Genomic DNA, 14,878 nt, shown 5'->3' with positions numbered 1-14,878 from the left:
TAAAAATAAACTGTCAGGACAGCTTATCTTTAATAAAAACAACCCTAGTGATAGGAGGAATGCCACATCAAAAGAATCCATCCTGAGCCCCTCTAACGGTAAAGGGGGCCAGGAATGGGACTGTATGTCAGCCTATGCACATATGCTTCATACTTATAAAGACATACAAAACCATGCTGGAGAACTCTCAGAATTGTGAACAGTCTGATGACCTGTTGGAAGTGAAGGGGAGCAGAGACTATTCCACAGCGCAGATGAACATGGAAGTATTACTGCAAGGTTACAGATACCAATTATTAAAAATACAAACACAAAAAGAGTTTACTGCATACCGCCAGATCAGAAATGTAATAAGGAAATCAATATTCTTGACAGATTATAGAGCCTCATTATTATTTGAACATAATATGATGAACACTGGAAGGCAGACTAGCCAGGCCAGTGCCAGGGATCCCATTCCTCCTAGTTTTACCCACAGATGTATACTGTACTCATCTCACAGAGTATCCAAATGCTTTACAAAATTATAATCCCCCACCATACTCTCAAATGGGATGGCTGTAATGAATGCTATGACCATTAACAATATTTGTAGCTATCCATGCCAAGAAAATGTTACACAATGGTAATCAGATTTTATGCATCAGGGAATAAACTATGCAGGTCAGGAAGACGTCACCCTCTTCATCCAGCACTGCATAAAACTGACTCAATGCAGTCTTCATTCTGTGATGGTCTCTGACAGAGGAGGAATACTAAACTATCTGGAGCAATAGCATCATCCAGAAACTCCTACATACCTATCTGATTAGAAGAATCCTTATCCCAGTATCTTGAATCAGCTAAACCTTAAAGTAGTGTTTAATCAATAGCCAGTTTAAGTAATTATACTCCCATTACATCAACGTTCTATTAGGCCAGTAGCTTCCATTTCATTCATCATATTTTGCTATATTTTGGCATTTCCATTATTGACATTTGCCTTCCTATCTTCTCCACATTGTACTGTCCGTCAAGAAAATGTATATTTCAAGAAAAACACATATAATTTTCAATAATTTTTTTTGCACACATGAAATTCTGAGGGAAATTTTCAAAGGATGAAAGGAGAGTTTGGCACCCAACTGCCACTGATGTTCCAGGAAGGGCTGGAGGCCTAACTCCCTTTTGTGATTTTGAAAATCTTCCCTCCTCTGGCATCATCATCCACAGGAATCTTGTGAGAAACCAGGCAGCAGGAAGGAAAGTGCATGATCTGCAGGTCTGCCGTGGCCCCCCAAATGAACACACCATCACTTCAACACTGGTTGACAACAGCCCTAGAGAGGTTCTGGGATGTTCGTTTGGGGATGAAATGTTATTGTTCTCCCACTGCTTTTTGAAAAGCTCGGTGGGGTAGAAAGCTCAATGACAGCTACTCTTCTAAACTTCACACCACTTAAGGTGTACAATGCTAGTCTGAGTGGAACACTCTTCAGCTCCATGGCACTCTAGATTTTAGACAAAAGAAAAATAATTTACCTAGCACTGATGTGCATAGAAAGTGCCATGACAAAAAATGTATGGGGAGAAAAAAATGCATCTTAGGGGGCAAACTGCATAAAAGAAATACACAAGGCATTTGTGTTAAATATTTAACTTCCTGATCCTGATATGAACCTGAAATTAACTCCAAACTTTCACTCTTAATTTGCCGTTCTCCTTAAGCTCATTGCAAACAAAAAATGTATGCAAAACACTATCTGTGTGGAAGTGACAGCTAAAGAAACTATTTAGAGCACAAAGAAAAGGAGTACTTGTGGCACCTTAGAGACTAACCAATTTATTTGAGCATGAGCTTTCGTGAGCTACAGCTCACTTCATCGGATGCATGTAGCTCACGAAAGCTTATGCTCAAATAAATTGGTTAGTCTCTAAGGTGCCACAAGTACTCCTTTTCTTTTTGCGAATACAGACTAACACGGCTGTTTGAAACCTGTCATTTAGAGCACAGGAACTCCTAACCAATCTCCCCGACCCCCCAGTATCATGCTTCTTCCCGAGGAAGCGGCGATTACATCGCTACGTTAGAGCTATATTGGCTGTTTACTGTTCTGACCCTGCAGAGGAGAAAGGGAAGTGGGAGTGGAGAACTGCCCATGGAGTCGGAGGAACTTGGGTCTGTGTGTCGGGTTGCCATCACATGAGAAATGGTCAAAAGGCCACTCCAACACCTCTCGTCCCGTCCAGTCACCAGTGACCCCCTCGCTTACCTTCCTCCCGTTCACATAGAAGATCAGCTTATCAGGCCCCGCTCCCCCTGCAGCGGGGAGAGACATTGGGAGACGCAGGGAATCACAAGTCCCGTCCCCGCAAACCAGCTGCGCTGTGCAGTCCAGCGAGCGAGCGATGGACCTTGCCGGGGGGCTGGGCCACCTGTGAACTCGAGAGGGGGGCGGCAAAGCCAGTAACATGAGAAGTCGGGGTGGTGGTGCTATGACTATCCGCAAATGTAACTAATAGATATAAGCAGGCCCATAGCTATAGATAGCTCCCACCCGTGGTGCAATCCCTGATAAAAAGCCCATCCTGTTCCAAACACTTTCAAAACTGGTTCCCCGCCAGGAAAGTCAAGGGCAGTGGTTACTATCGCCAAGAAAAGCAAATAGCGTTACTGTTCTCCGGTTCTTTGCTGGAATAACTTGCATAAATCCTGGCACAGAATTTAAAGGAACCACTTGCATTTTATAGTATTACAAACTCTTAGTTCATCATCCCACGTACCTGTTATTAAAGGGTGGCATCAGCCGCCCCCCCCCCCATTAACATACCATCACCATGGTCCAGAATGCAGGGAACTGAAATGGCCAATCCTAAAAATGAATGATTTATCAAAATAAGATCATTGTAAGATTAGAGAAAAACAAAAGATACACTCCTCTATATAAAGAAAAGGAGGACTTGTGGCACCTTAGAGACTAACCAATTTATTTGAGCATAAGCTTTCGTGAGCTACAGCTCACTTCAACAGATGAAATCAGGAAAGCTTATGCTCAAATAAATTGGTTAGTCTCTAAGGTGCCACAAGTACTCCTTTTCTTTTTGCGAATACAGACTAACACGGCTGTTACTCTGAAACTCCTCTATATTACATTACTCCTCTATATAGACCATTACTTAATTATTATTTCTAACTATGGTAGCACCAATTATTTTTATTATTTATTGATATTGCTGTACACCCTAGAGGCCCCAGCATTATTGTGCTAGGCACTGTAGAGGCTCCAGTTGAGATAGGGACTCCATTTTGCTAGGCATCGCATAAACACAGAGGAAGAGCCAGTGCTTGCCCCAAAGAACTTACAATCTAAACAGAAAAGACAGATAAAGAGAATATTATCCTCATTTTCACAGATGGGGAACTGTGTGATTAAGTGACTTGCCAAAGATCCCATAAGAAGTTTGTGACTGAGCCAGCATCCAAATCCCAGCCCAGCATCTTACCCACAAAACCATTTGCGGAAAAACTATGTAACCTGTTCTTAGCTGTCTGTGGGTGAATACAACCAAGCCCATCCTTACTGCCACCTCAGACAAAATGAAAGCACGTATAGAGACATCAGTGTAAATATGCATAAATAAATAAATAAACCATTTTCAAAAGCTAAAGAAGTGTTTGAGTCATGAGAGAAAAAGTTAAAAAAAGAGAGAAAGGTTGAAAATGGAAGAGCTGATTTTTAAAAATTGCAATCACAATGGGGACATGGGCAGCTAACCCCCAAGCAAGCTCATGGGTCAGATGGATCCCATCCGTTCGCAATACTAATATTTTCTCCCAACAATTCAAGCACAGTTTTAGAAATCAATTGAAGCCAAAGTCAAGGGGAATTGTGCTCAAGATAAATTCACATAGCAGATCAAGATAGGGCTGTCTGGATTTATCAGCAAAGCATTTTCCTATTATCTATGTTTATTTTATCTATAATTTACTCATTACAATATTTTTATTTTTTTGAAAAAAGTAATTGAAATAAAACATGTACCTGTTTGCTGCCAATGCTGCTATAGTTGCAAACTGAGCAGCTTTTACTGTCTTTCCTCCAAAGCCACCACCAATTGATTTCATGTGGCACTTGATTTTATTGGCTGGGACATTTAATATTAAGGACACTATTTTCTGTAAAATTATGTTCAGAGATTTCACTGTTTTCCTGTTTGATTACTGAAGTTCAAAATATAATATTGAATCTTTAACTGCTACTGTTGTATAAAAGAGAAATACCTGGAAAGAAGAAAGGACAGAAGCAGGCTGCTTCTGTCTCTTGGCACAAAACATTTAATTTTCTAAATTATGAAGTATTGTTTCATTGTGAAAAATTCATGTAAAATATCATGAGGTTACTTAATTGTTGTGTTTAAATGACTCTATACCAAATGTGATCAATTTACAAGTAAAAAGATGTCTTTTTCTACGTGCCAGCCTTGAAAACTCAACATGGGCTCTGAAAGTCAAGTTTGATTCTTTCCTTCCCATGCATCAGCACAAACTAAAAGGGAAGGGTGAAATTATGCCATCCTCACTGCTAAACGCGGTGTGTCCAAGTGAAGACAGATACATTTTGTCCTTGATCAAATTCTGTATGCAAATATAACAATATTCGTTTTTGTATCTGAGCAGAAAGAGAAAATAATAGCTTTAATTTGAAATTCTAATCCCTTTTCTCTAAACTGAACGCCCCCACATTTGGGGAACCTTGGATTTGACTCTCGACCTTGGATTTGTGGCTCAGACCATGTCTATTTTGAAGAGTTTATAAAGGATACTGTATCTTCTTGGTAATTGGTTCATGTCTTGATATAATCACAGTGCAGGATCCACAGCCATCTAGCCGAAACCTATACCTAGTTCCTGTGAGACAGATTGCAAAAGCCTCAGTCAAGGAAAAATGTCACCAATTCTTGATGTGGTACTTTCACCACACTTGGCTTAAGTGTATAAAAAGGGAAGTCCATCCCTTAGGATACACAGCAGGTTAGGGATTTGTGAATACATCCTGATTATTAAATCCCAGTCTCCACCAATATGAATCTACAATTCCTCAATCACATGACAGCATGTATAGTTGATTGAGTCTGAACAAGAGAGAATGGTCAGCTGTCAGCATAATTTCCCATTAAAAAAAAAAAAAGCACCTTCAAGAAGCCAGACTCTGGACACAGTATGAAAGAACACGTTTAAGAATGGTAGCCATCAATATAAGAAAAAAATATAGGATACAGAACCATTACTTAATTAAATGTATTGCTAACTGGTACTGGTTAAATAGCTGTTTGAGGTGATAAAAACCCAGGAGCAGGACTTTGGCACTAAATTTGGTAGATAAACCCAAGGTTCAGTTAATAAGAGGAGATCTGGAAAAGTATGCTAGATGGTGGCAGCTTGAAAGTACTCAGATTTTATTAGCATGTGTGTGCTCCTCTCCCTTCTCTTCCCTCCCATTAATAGGCTATCCACATTCCAAGATTTACATAAAAACTCTTTTACCCTTATTCATACACAAATATTATGAGATCAAAAGGTTTTTGTTGACCCAAACTAAGCCTGAGTTGGATGTAGAGGAATCTTCTTAGACTGATGAGCTGATGCTCAAAAACAATCTATCTTCAAAACATCATCAACAGCAAAAGCAGCTAACTCATCCTTGGGAGAAAAAGGGCAAACTCCTGTTCTTAGTTTCAACTATGTAAATCTGAAGTAATTCTAAATGACTTCAGTGGAGTCATTCCAGATTTTTACAGACATAACCAAGAGCAGAATATCATCAGACATTTATAGACTGATGATAGACCAGAATAAAATAAATAATATTTTTATTGATACAATACTAGCACAAAGCTGACAAAAACCACAAAAAAGCTGCACAGAGAGTTTCAGTTCCAGAACTCCAGCTAAAACACCCAGATCTCAATATCTTTAGCAAATAGCAGTTCTTTGCAATGCACTACAACAGCATTTATTCAAAAAGAAACAGATTACAACTGTAACACGTATTTGCCAATGTGAAGTACAGTATAGCAGAATGATTTTTAACTTGTGATTCTAAAAGTTAAGTGGACGGCATTTAATGGGGCAGTTCTGCACTGTAGATTTGAACAATGATAGTATTATAACCAATGAAGTTAACTAAATTAGCAATAGTTACAGCTTGGTTTAACAGTAAAAAGAAAAGGAGTACTTGTGGCACCTTAGAGACTAACAACCAAATTTATTTGAGCATAAGCTTTTGTGAGCTACAGCTGAATGCATCCGATGAAGTGAGCTGTAGCTCACGAAAGCTTATGCTCAAATAAATTGGTTAGTCTCTAAGGTGCCACAAGTACTCCTTTTCTTTTTGCGAATACAGACTAACACGGTGCTATTCTGAAACCTGCCATTAGTTAACAGTATAGCTCTGTACAGAAAACTTATTTTTACAACACAACAGCACCAAGATTCTGATTGATAGCTGACTCAGCCCAGGGGCAAATGAATGCAGAATGAAATGAAAGCAATTCCTTTTGATATAATTATACACAAATACAGATGTGTATTGGAAAGACTGGAGAAGGAGGAATGGACCTTCTTACCACTGAAGCCCTGTACATCTTGCATCCTAATGCAGGGCCAATTGCTGTTTTTCATTTGTATATTTTGATTTGTAACATATGTGATTCAGAACATTCTTAAGCAGATGCTCAATATTTAAAAACAAGAAAACTCATATTTTATTGGACCAATGCCAGTAGATGACAAAAAAATGAAGAATACGGGATAGTTGCATAAGCTACTATAACGGTGGACTAAGTGTATCCATGAAAAAAACCTCACAATGAATGTCTGCAATATTGTCTTATAGTACCTATGCGCACAGATTGTTCCCTATATGATAATAGTCTGTCAGTGTTGTAAATAAATATTATTTTTTGTATCAAATTAATCTGTTATAACTCCATTGACTTAAATGGAGTTTGATTTTGTTCATTTCCTTTATGTTTAAGTGCCTGACAGAGACTTTGATTTTTATTTTGATCTATTTTTTTTATTGATTCTCTCTCTGACTTCCATTCCAAGGGTCAAATATTGAGATTATAGGAGGAAAAGTTTCTCTGTGCCTGTTTCAAAGTTCAAGTTATTACAGTTAGACAAACATCTACCACTGGGGAATCTGCAGTGAGATGTTTGTCTACAGTTAAGGTATGTCTACACTGGAGCTGGAAGGATAATTTACAACTTGAGGAGATATACCCATGTTAACTCTGATTGAGCTAATGTATTAAAAATAGAAGTATAGCCACTGTGGAGTGATAGGCTAGCCACCCTGAGTACATACCTAGTGTCTTAGATGAGATCATACTCAGGGCAGCTGGCCCCTAGTTATGCATCCAGAGTGTAAGACAAGGCCATGTAATGGTATGAGGATCAATGATCTTATTGTAAAGTCCCTAAAGAAAGGAACTGTTGTGCTGTGAGTAAAACATACCATTAAAAGGTTAGACCCTTACTCTGCAAAGATTTATGTGCATGTGTGAAGTAAAGCATGTGTGTAAGTCTGTGGAATTGGGCCTTATTTAGTAATCATACTATTTTACATGATTAAACATATTTTAAAAGTGTTCTAATATTATGCAAAACACCATGAGTTTCTGTTTGGGGTAGAGGATCGTTTTTATTTTTAAAGTAAAAAGCTCTACACAGTAAAGACAGAATTCTGCCCTCAGCCTCATGCAGGGCTTGTAACATGAGTTAAACATTTTAGAAAGAAACCAAACTCACTGTTCTAGTTCAACTAAGAGTGTTCTAATAATCAAAAATCACGTTGGTCAGGAGGTTATCATGATAGTGTGTGCTGCTGAAAAGGGCTCGAATGTAGTGTGTAGTGCTCGCCACTCAAACAATTAATAGCAGACACTGGTTCTACAATCTACACCAGCTTCTTTAACATTCAGACATCTCATGTCTCAGGAGGGAAAACAGCCCGCTCTTTGATCATGGGAATTTCAGCAGAGTAGAATCTGTTGTGTAAAATGATACAATATTAAGAATGAGTATGTTTAGGTAAGTTCAGCTGACTGACAGCAATATTAGCCTTACAATATACTTTCCCCCCATACTTCTTTTCCATTTGATCTCAGTTTTCTCTTCCCTTCTTGTCTCAACTTCTTTGGCCTTTTTCCTTTCTCTCTCTCTCTCTCTGCTGATGGGCTGCCAATAACAAGGGGAGCTCTCAAATATGATCTTTCTTCCTCTGTGTCCCAGAGGAGCATGAGCTCACAGGGAGAAATGGATGGAGGGTTTTACTGTCTCTGAGTATAGATAAAAAGAAAAGGAGTACTTGTGGCACCTTAGAGACTAATAAATTTATTTGAGCATAAGCTTTCGTGAGCCACAGCTCACTTCATCGGATGCTGTAGCTTACGAAAGCTTATTCTCAAATAAATTTGTTCGTCTCTAAGGTGCCACAAGTACTCCTTTTCTTTTTGCGAATACAGACTAACACGGCTGCTACTCTGAAACCTGAGTATAGATAATGAATTGTGGGGATATAGTAGAAGGCAAAAAGCACGCCTTTATCCTGCACCTAGGAAGTGAATGTACAGCACGTTTACATTCATGAAAATGGGATCTCTGCCTGCCTTGATAGAAAACACTGAAAAAGATTTTGGGTGAGATAAAATTTCTTTGAATAGGAGCTTAGCCTGTTGTTTAGTCTCTAGAAAACATGTTATAATTTTGTTTTATATGTAACCTTATTCACTATCTCTTGAATCTTTGATAATAAACTAATTGTTGATTACACTATAAATATATCTAATTGCTGTGGTATTAAACAAGTTGCTGATCCTGAGCTGAATCATACAAACTGGTGTACTCTGTTCCTCTGGAGACAGCAGACCTGGTACTTCTGTGAGTGTCCAGTAGAGAAGGGGCTGGACACTACAGGGGAATGAATCAAAGCAGCTCAGGAACTGAGGTACACCTATTATTAACCTGCAAGACAAAGTGATGACTGGCATAACCCAGAGGAGATTGTTTGGACGGCTGGTGGTGCCACGGAACTGACACTGTTAAGTATAACGAAGTCTCCCTCTTAGGGTATGTCTACACTACGGAATAAGGTCAAATTTATAGAAGTCGGTTTTTTAGAAATCGGTTTTATATATTCGAGTGTGTGTGTCCCCACAGAAAATGCTCTAAGTGCATTAAGTGCATTAACTCGGCGGAGCGCTTCCACAGTACGGAGGCTAGAGTCGACTTCCGGAGCGTTGCACTGTGGGTAGCTATCCCACAGTTCCCGCAGTCTCCGCTGCCCATTGGAATTCTGGGTTGAGATCCCAATGCCTGATGGGGCTAAAACATTGTCGCGGGTGGTTCTGGGTACATATCGTCAGGCCCCCGTTCCCTCCCTCCCTCCGTGAAAGCAAGGGCAGACAATCGTTTCGCGCCTTTTTTCCTGAGTTACCTGTGCAGACGCCATACCACGGCAAGCATGGAGCCCGCTCAAGTAACCGTCACCCTATGTCTCCTGGGTGCTGGCAGACGTGGTACGGCATTGCTACACAGTAGCAGCAACCCCTTGCCTTGTGGCAGCAGACGGTACAGTACGACTGGTAGCCGTCATCGTCATGTCCGAGGTGCTCCTGGCCACGTCGGCTGGGAGCGCCTGGGCAGACATGGGCGCAGGGACTAAATTTGGAGTGACTTGACCAGGTCATTCTCTTTAGTCCTGCAGTCAGTCCTATTGAACCGTCTTATGGTGAGCGGGCAGGCGATACGGACTGCTAGCAGTCGTACTGTACCATCTTCTGCCGAGCAGCCATGAGATGTGGATGGCATGCAGTCCTTCTGCACCGTCTGCTGCCAGCCAAAGATGTAAAAGATAGATGGAGTGGATCAAAACAAGAAATAGACCAGATTTGTTTTGTACTCATTTGCTTCCCCCCCTCTCCTGTCTAGGGGACTCATTCTTCTAGGTCACACTGCAGTCACTCACAGAGAAGGTGCAGCGAGGTAAATCTAGCCATGTATCAATCAGAGGCCAGGCTAACCTTCTTGTTCCAATAAGAACGATAACTTAGGTGCACCATTTCTTATTGGAACCCTCCGTGAAGTCCTGCCTGAAATACTCCTAGATGTAAAGACACCCCCTTTGTTGATTTTAGCTCCCTGAAGCCAACCCTGTAAGCCGTGTCCTCAGTCACCCCTCCCGGCGTCAGAGCAATGGCAAACAATCGGGTATCTGAGAGTGCTGTCCAGAGCAGTCACAATGGAGCACTCTGATGGGGCTAAAACATTGTCGCGGGTGGTTCTGGGTACGTATCGTCAGGCCCCCGTTCCCTCCCTCCCTCCGTGAAAGCAAGGGCAGACAATCGTTTCGCGCCTTTTTTCCTGAGTTACCTGTGCAGACGCCATACCACGGCAAGCATGGAGCCCGCTCAAGTAACCGTCACCCTATGTCTCCTGGGAGCTGGCAGACGTGGTACGGCTTTGCTGCACAGTAGCAGCAACCCCTTGCCTTGTGGCAGCAGACGGTGCAATACGACTGGTAGTCGTCCTCGTCGTGTCCGAGGTGCTCCTGGCCACGTCGGCTGGGAGCGCCTGGGCAGACATGGGCGCAGGGACTAAATTTGGAGTGACTTGACCAGGTCATTCTCTTTAGTCCTGCAGTCAGTCCTATTGAACCGTCTTATGGTGAGCGGGCAGGCGATACGGACTGCTAGCAGTCGTACTGTACCATCTTCTGCCGAGCAGCCATGAGATGTGGATTGCTAGTAGTCGTATTGTACCATCTTCTGCCAGGCAGGCAAGAGATGAGGATGGCTAGCAGTCGTACTGTACCATCTTCTGCCGAGCAGCCATGAGATGTGGATGGCATGCAGTCCTTCTGCACCGTCTGCTGCCAGCCAAAGATGTAAAAGATAGATGGAGTGGGTCAAAACAAGAAATAGACCAGATTTGTTTTGTACTCATTTGCCTCCTCCCCTGTCTAGGGGACTCATTCCTCTAGGTCACACTGCAGTCACTCACAGAGAAGGTGCAGCGAGGTAAATGTAGCCATGTATCAATCAGAGGCCAGGCTAACCTCCTTGTTCCAATAAGAACGATAACTTAGGTGCACCATTTCTTATTGGAACCCTCCGTGAAGTCCTGCCTGAAATACTCCTTGATGTAAAGACACCCCCTTTGTTGATTTTAGCTCCCTGAAGCCAACCCTGTAAGCCGTGTCGTCAGTCGCCCCTCCCTCCGTCAGAGCAACGGCAGACAATCGTTCCGCGCCTTTTTTCTGTGCGGACACCATACCAAGGCAAGCATGGAGGCCGCTCAGCTCACTTTGGCAATTAGGAGCACATTAAACACCACACGCAGCATTATCCAGCAGTATATGCAGCTCCAGAACCTGGCAAAGCGATACCGGGCGAGGAGGCGACGTCAGCGCGGTCACGTGAGTGATCAGGACATGGACACAGATTTCTCTGAAAGCATGGGCCCTGCCAATCATGGTGCTAATGGGGCAGGTTCATGCTGTGGAACGCCGATTCTGGGCTCGGGAAACAAGCACAGACTGGTGGGACCGCATAGTGTTGCAGGTCTGGGACGATTCCCAGTGGCTGCGAAACTTTCGCATGCGTAAGGGCACTTTCATGGAACTTTGTGACTTGCTTTCCCCTGCCCTGAGGCGCATGAATACCAAGATGAGAGCAGCCCTCACAGTTGAGAAGCGAGTGGCGATAGCCCTGTGGAAGCTTGCAACGCCAGACAGCTACCGGTCAGTTGGGAATCAATTTGGAGTGGGCAAATCTACTGTGGGGGCTGCTGTGATGCAAGTAGCCCACGCAATCAAAGATCTGCTGATATCAAGGGTAGTGACCCTGGGAAATGTGCAGGTCATAGTGGATGGCTTTGATGCAATGGGATTCCCTAACTGTGGTGGGGCTATAGACGGAACCCATATCCCTATCTTGGCACCAGAGCACCAAGCCGCCGAGTACATAAACCGCAAGGGGTACTTTTCGATAGTGCTGCAAGCTCTGGTGGATCACAAGGGACGTTTCACCAACATCAACGTGGGATGGCCGGGAAAGGTGCATGATGCTCCCATCTTCAGGAACTCTGGTCTGTTTCAAAAGCTGCAGGAAGGGACTTTATTCCCAGACCAGAAAATAACTGTTGGGGATGTTGAAATGCCTATATGTATCCTTGGGGACCCAGCCTACCCCTTAATGCCATGGCTCATGAAGCCGTACACAGGCAGCCTGGACAGTAGTCAGGAGCTGTTCAACTACAGGCTGAGCAAGTGCCGAATGGTGGTAGAATGTGCATTTGGACGTTTAAAGGCACGCTGGCGCAGTTTACTGACTCGCTTAGACCTCAGCGAAACCAATATTCCCACTGTTATTACTGCTTGCTGTGTGCTCCACAATATCTGTGAGAGTAAGGGGGGAGACGTTTATGGCGGGGTGGGAGGTTGAGGCAAATCTCCTGGCTGCTGGTTACGCGCAGCCAGACACCAGGGCAGTTAGAAGAGCACAGGAGGGCACGGTACGCATCAGAGAAGCTTTGAAAACCAGTTTCATGACTGGCCAGGCTACGGTGTGAAAGTTCTGTTTGTTTCTCCTTGATGAAACCCTCCGCCCCTTGGTTCACTCTACTTCCCTGTAAGCTAACCACCCGCCCCTCCTCCCTTCAATCACCGCTTGCAGAGGCAATAAAGTCATTGTTGCTTCACATTCATGCATTCTTTATTCATTCATCACACAAATAGGGGGATGACTACCAAGGTACCCCAGGAGGGGTGGTGGAGGAGGGAAGGAAAATGCCACACAGCACTTTAAGCACAGCACTTTAAAAGTTTACAACTTTAAAATTTATTGAATGACAGCCTTCTTTTTTTTGGGCAATCCTCTGTGGTGGAGTGGCTGGTTGGCCGGAGCCCCCCCCACCACGTTCTTGGGCGTCTGGGTGTGGAGGCTATGGAACTTGGGGAGGAGGGCGGTTGGTTACAGAGGGGCTGCAGTGGCAGTCTGTGCTCCAGCTGCCTTTGCTGCAGCTCAACCATACACTGGAGCATACTGGTTTGGTCCTGCAGCAGCCTCAGCATTGAATCCTGCCTCCTCTCATCACGCTGCCGCCACATTTGAGCTTCAGCCCTGTCTTCAGCCCGCCACTTACTCTCTTCAGCCCGCCACCTCTCCTCCCGGTCATTTTGTGCTTTCCTGCACTCTGACATTATTTGCCTCCACGCATTCATCTGTGCTCTGTCAGTGTGGGAGGACAGCATGAGCTCGGAGAACATTTCATCGCGAGTGCGTTTTTTTTTCTTTCTAAGCTTCACTAGCCTCTGGGAAGGAGAAGATCCTGTGATCATTGAAACACATGCAGCTGGTGGAGAAAAAAAAAGGGACAGCGATATTTAAAAAGACACATTTTATAAAACAGTGGCTACACTCTTTCAGGGTAAACCTTGCTGTTAACATTACATACATAGCACATGTGCTTTCGTTACAAGGTCGCATTTTGCCTCCTCCCACCGCGTGACTACCCCCTCAACCTTCCCCCCTCCCTGTGGCTAACAGCGAGGAACATTTCTGTTTAGCCACAGGCAAACAGCCCAGCAGGAATGGGCTCCTCTGAGTGTCTCCTGAAGAAAAGCACTCTATTTCAACCAGGTGACCATGAATTATATCTCACTCTCCTGAGGATAACACAGAGAGATAAAGAACGGATGTTGTTTGAATGCCAGCAAACATACACTGCAATGCTTTGTTCTACAATGATTCCCGAGTACGTGTTACTGGCCTGGAGTGGTAAAGTGTCCTACCATGAAGGATGCAATAAGGCTGCCCTCCCCAGAAACCTTTTGCAAAGGCTTTAGGACTACATCTAGGAGAACCGCAAATGCCAGGGCAAAGTAATCCTTTCACATGCTTGCTTTTAAACCATGTATAGCATTTTAAAAGGTACACTCACCAGAGGTCCCTTCTCCGCCTGCTGGGTCCAGGAGGCAGCCTTGGATGGGTTCGGGGGGTACTGGCTCCAGGTCTAGGGTGAGAAACAGTTCCTGGCTGTCGGGAAAACCGGTTTCTCCGCTTGCTTGCTGTGAGCTATCTACAACCTCCTCATCATCTTCTTCGTCCCCAAAACCTGCTTCCGTATTGCCTCCATCTCCATTGAAGGAGTCAAACAACACGGCTGGGGTAGTGGTGGCTGAACCCCCTAAAATGGCATGCAGCTCATCATAGAAGCGGCATGTTTGGGGCTCTGACCCAGAGCGGCTGTTCGCCTCTCTGGTTTTCTGGTAGGCTTGCCTCAGCTCCTTCAGTTTCACGCGGCACTGCTTCGGGTCCCTGTTATGGCCTCTGTCCTTCATGCCCTGGGAGATTTTCACAAAGGTTTTGGCATTTCGAAAACTGGAACGGAGTTCTGATAGCACGGATTCCTCTCCCCAAACAGCGATCAGATCCCGTACCTCCCGTTCGGTCCATGCTGGAGCTCTTTTGCGATTCTGGGACTCCATCATGGTCACCTGTGCTGATGAGCTCTGCATGGTCACCTGCAGCTTGCCACGCTGGCCAAACAGGAAATGAGATTCAAAAGTTCGCGGTTCTTTTCCTGTCTACCTGGCCAGTGCATCTGAGTTGAGAGTGCTATCCAGAGCGGTCATAATGGAGCACTCTGGGATAGCTCCCAAAGGCCAATACCATCGAATTGTGTCCACAGTACCCCAAATTCGAGCCAGCAATGTCAATTTAAGCGCTAATCCACTTGTCAGGGGTGGAGTAAGGAAATCGATTTTAAGAGCCCTTTAAGTCGAAATAAAGGGCTTCATTGTGTGGACGGGTGCAGGTTTACATCGATTTAACG

At 43.8% G+C, this 14,878-nt stretch overlaps 2 protein-coding genes across 2 annotated transcripts in view; both read right to left on the bottom strand.

Moving 5' to 3' along the window:
• Positions 1-2,354, bottom strand: part of LOC140895790 (aldehyde oxidase 1) — a 76,310-nt gene extending 73,956 nt beyond the window's left edge. The window contains exon 1 of the mRNA XM_073306342.2: positions 2,253-2,354. Within this exon, the coding sequence (XP_073162443.1) occupies positions 2,253-2,318 (66 nt within the window). The 5' untranslated portion in view covers positions 2,319-2,354. The remainder of the gene's footprint in view (positions 1-2,252) is intronic.
• A 10,453-nt stretch (positions 2,355-12,807) lies between these two features.
• On the bottom strand, positions 12,808-14,658 carry LOC140895320 (uncharacterized). The gene is made up of 2 exons (XM_073304762.2): positions 13,985-14,658; positions 12,808-13,396 (listed from the first exon to the last, which is right to left on the bottom strand). The coding sequence occupies exons 1-2, from the start codon at positions 14,559-14,561 to the stop codon at positions 12,876-12,878; spliced, it is 1,098 nt and encodes a 365-aa protein (XP_073160863.1). The 5' UTR covers positions 14,562-14,658; the 3' UTR covers positions 12,808-12,875.
• Positions 14,659-14,878: the final 220 nt, after the last annotated feature.

The sequence above is a fragment of the Lepidochelys kempii genome, chromosome 11, assembly GCF_965140285.1.
Source record: "Lepidochelys kempii isolate rLepKem1 chromosome 11, rLepKem1.hap1, whole genome shotgun sequence".
NCBI lineage: Eukaryota > Metazoa > Chordata > Testudines > Cheloniidae > Lepidochelys > Lepidochelys kempii.
This window is presented reverse-complemented; position numbering and strand designations above follow the sequence as displayed.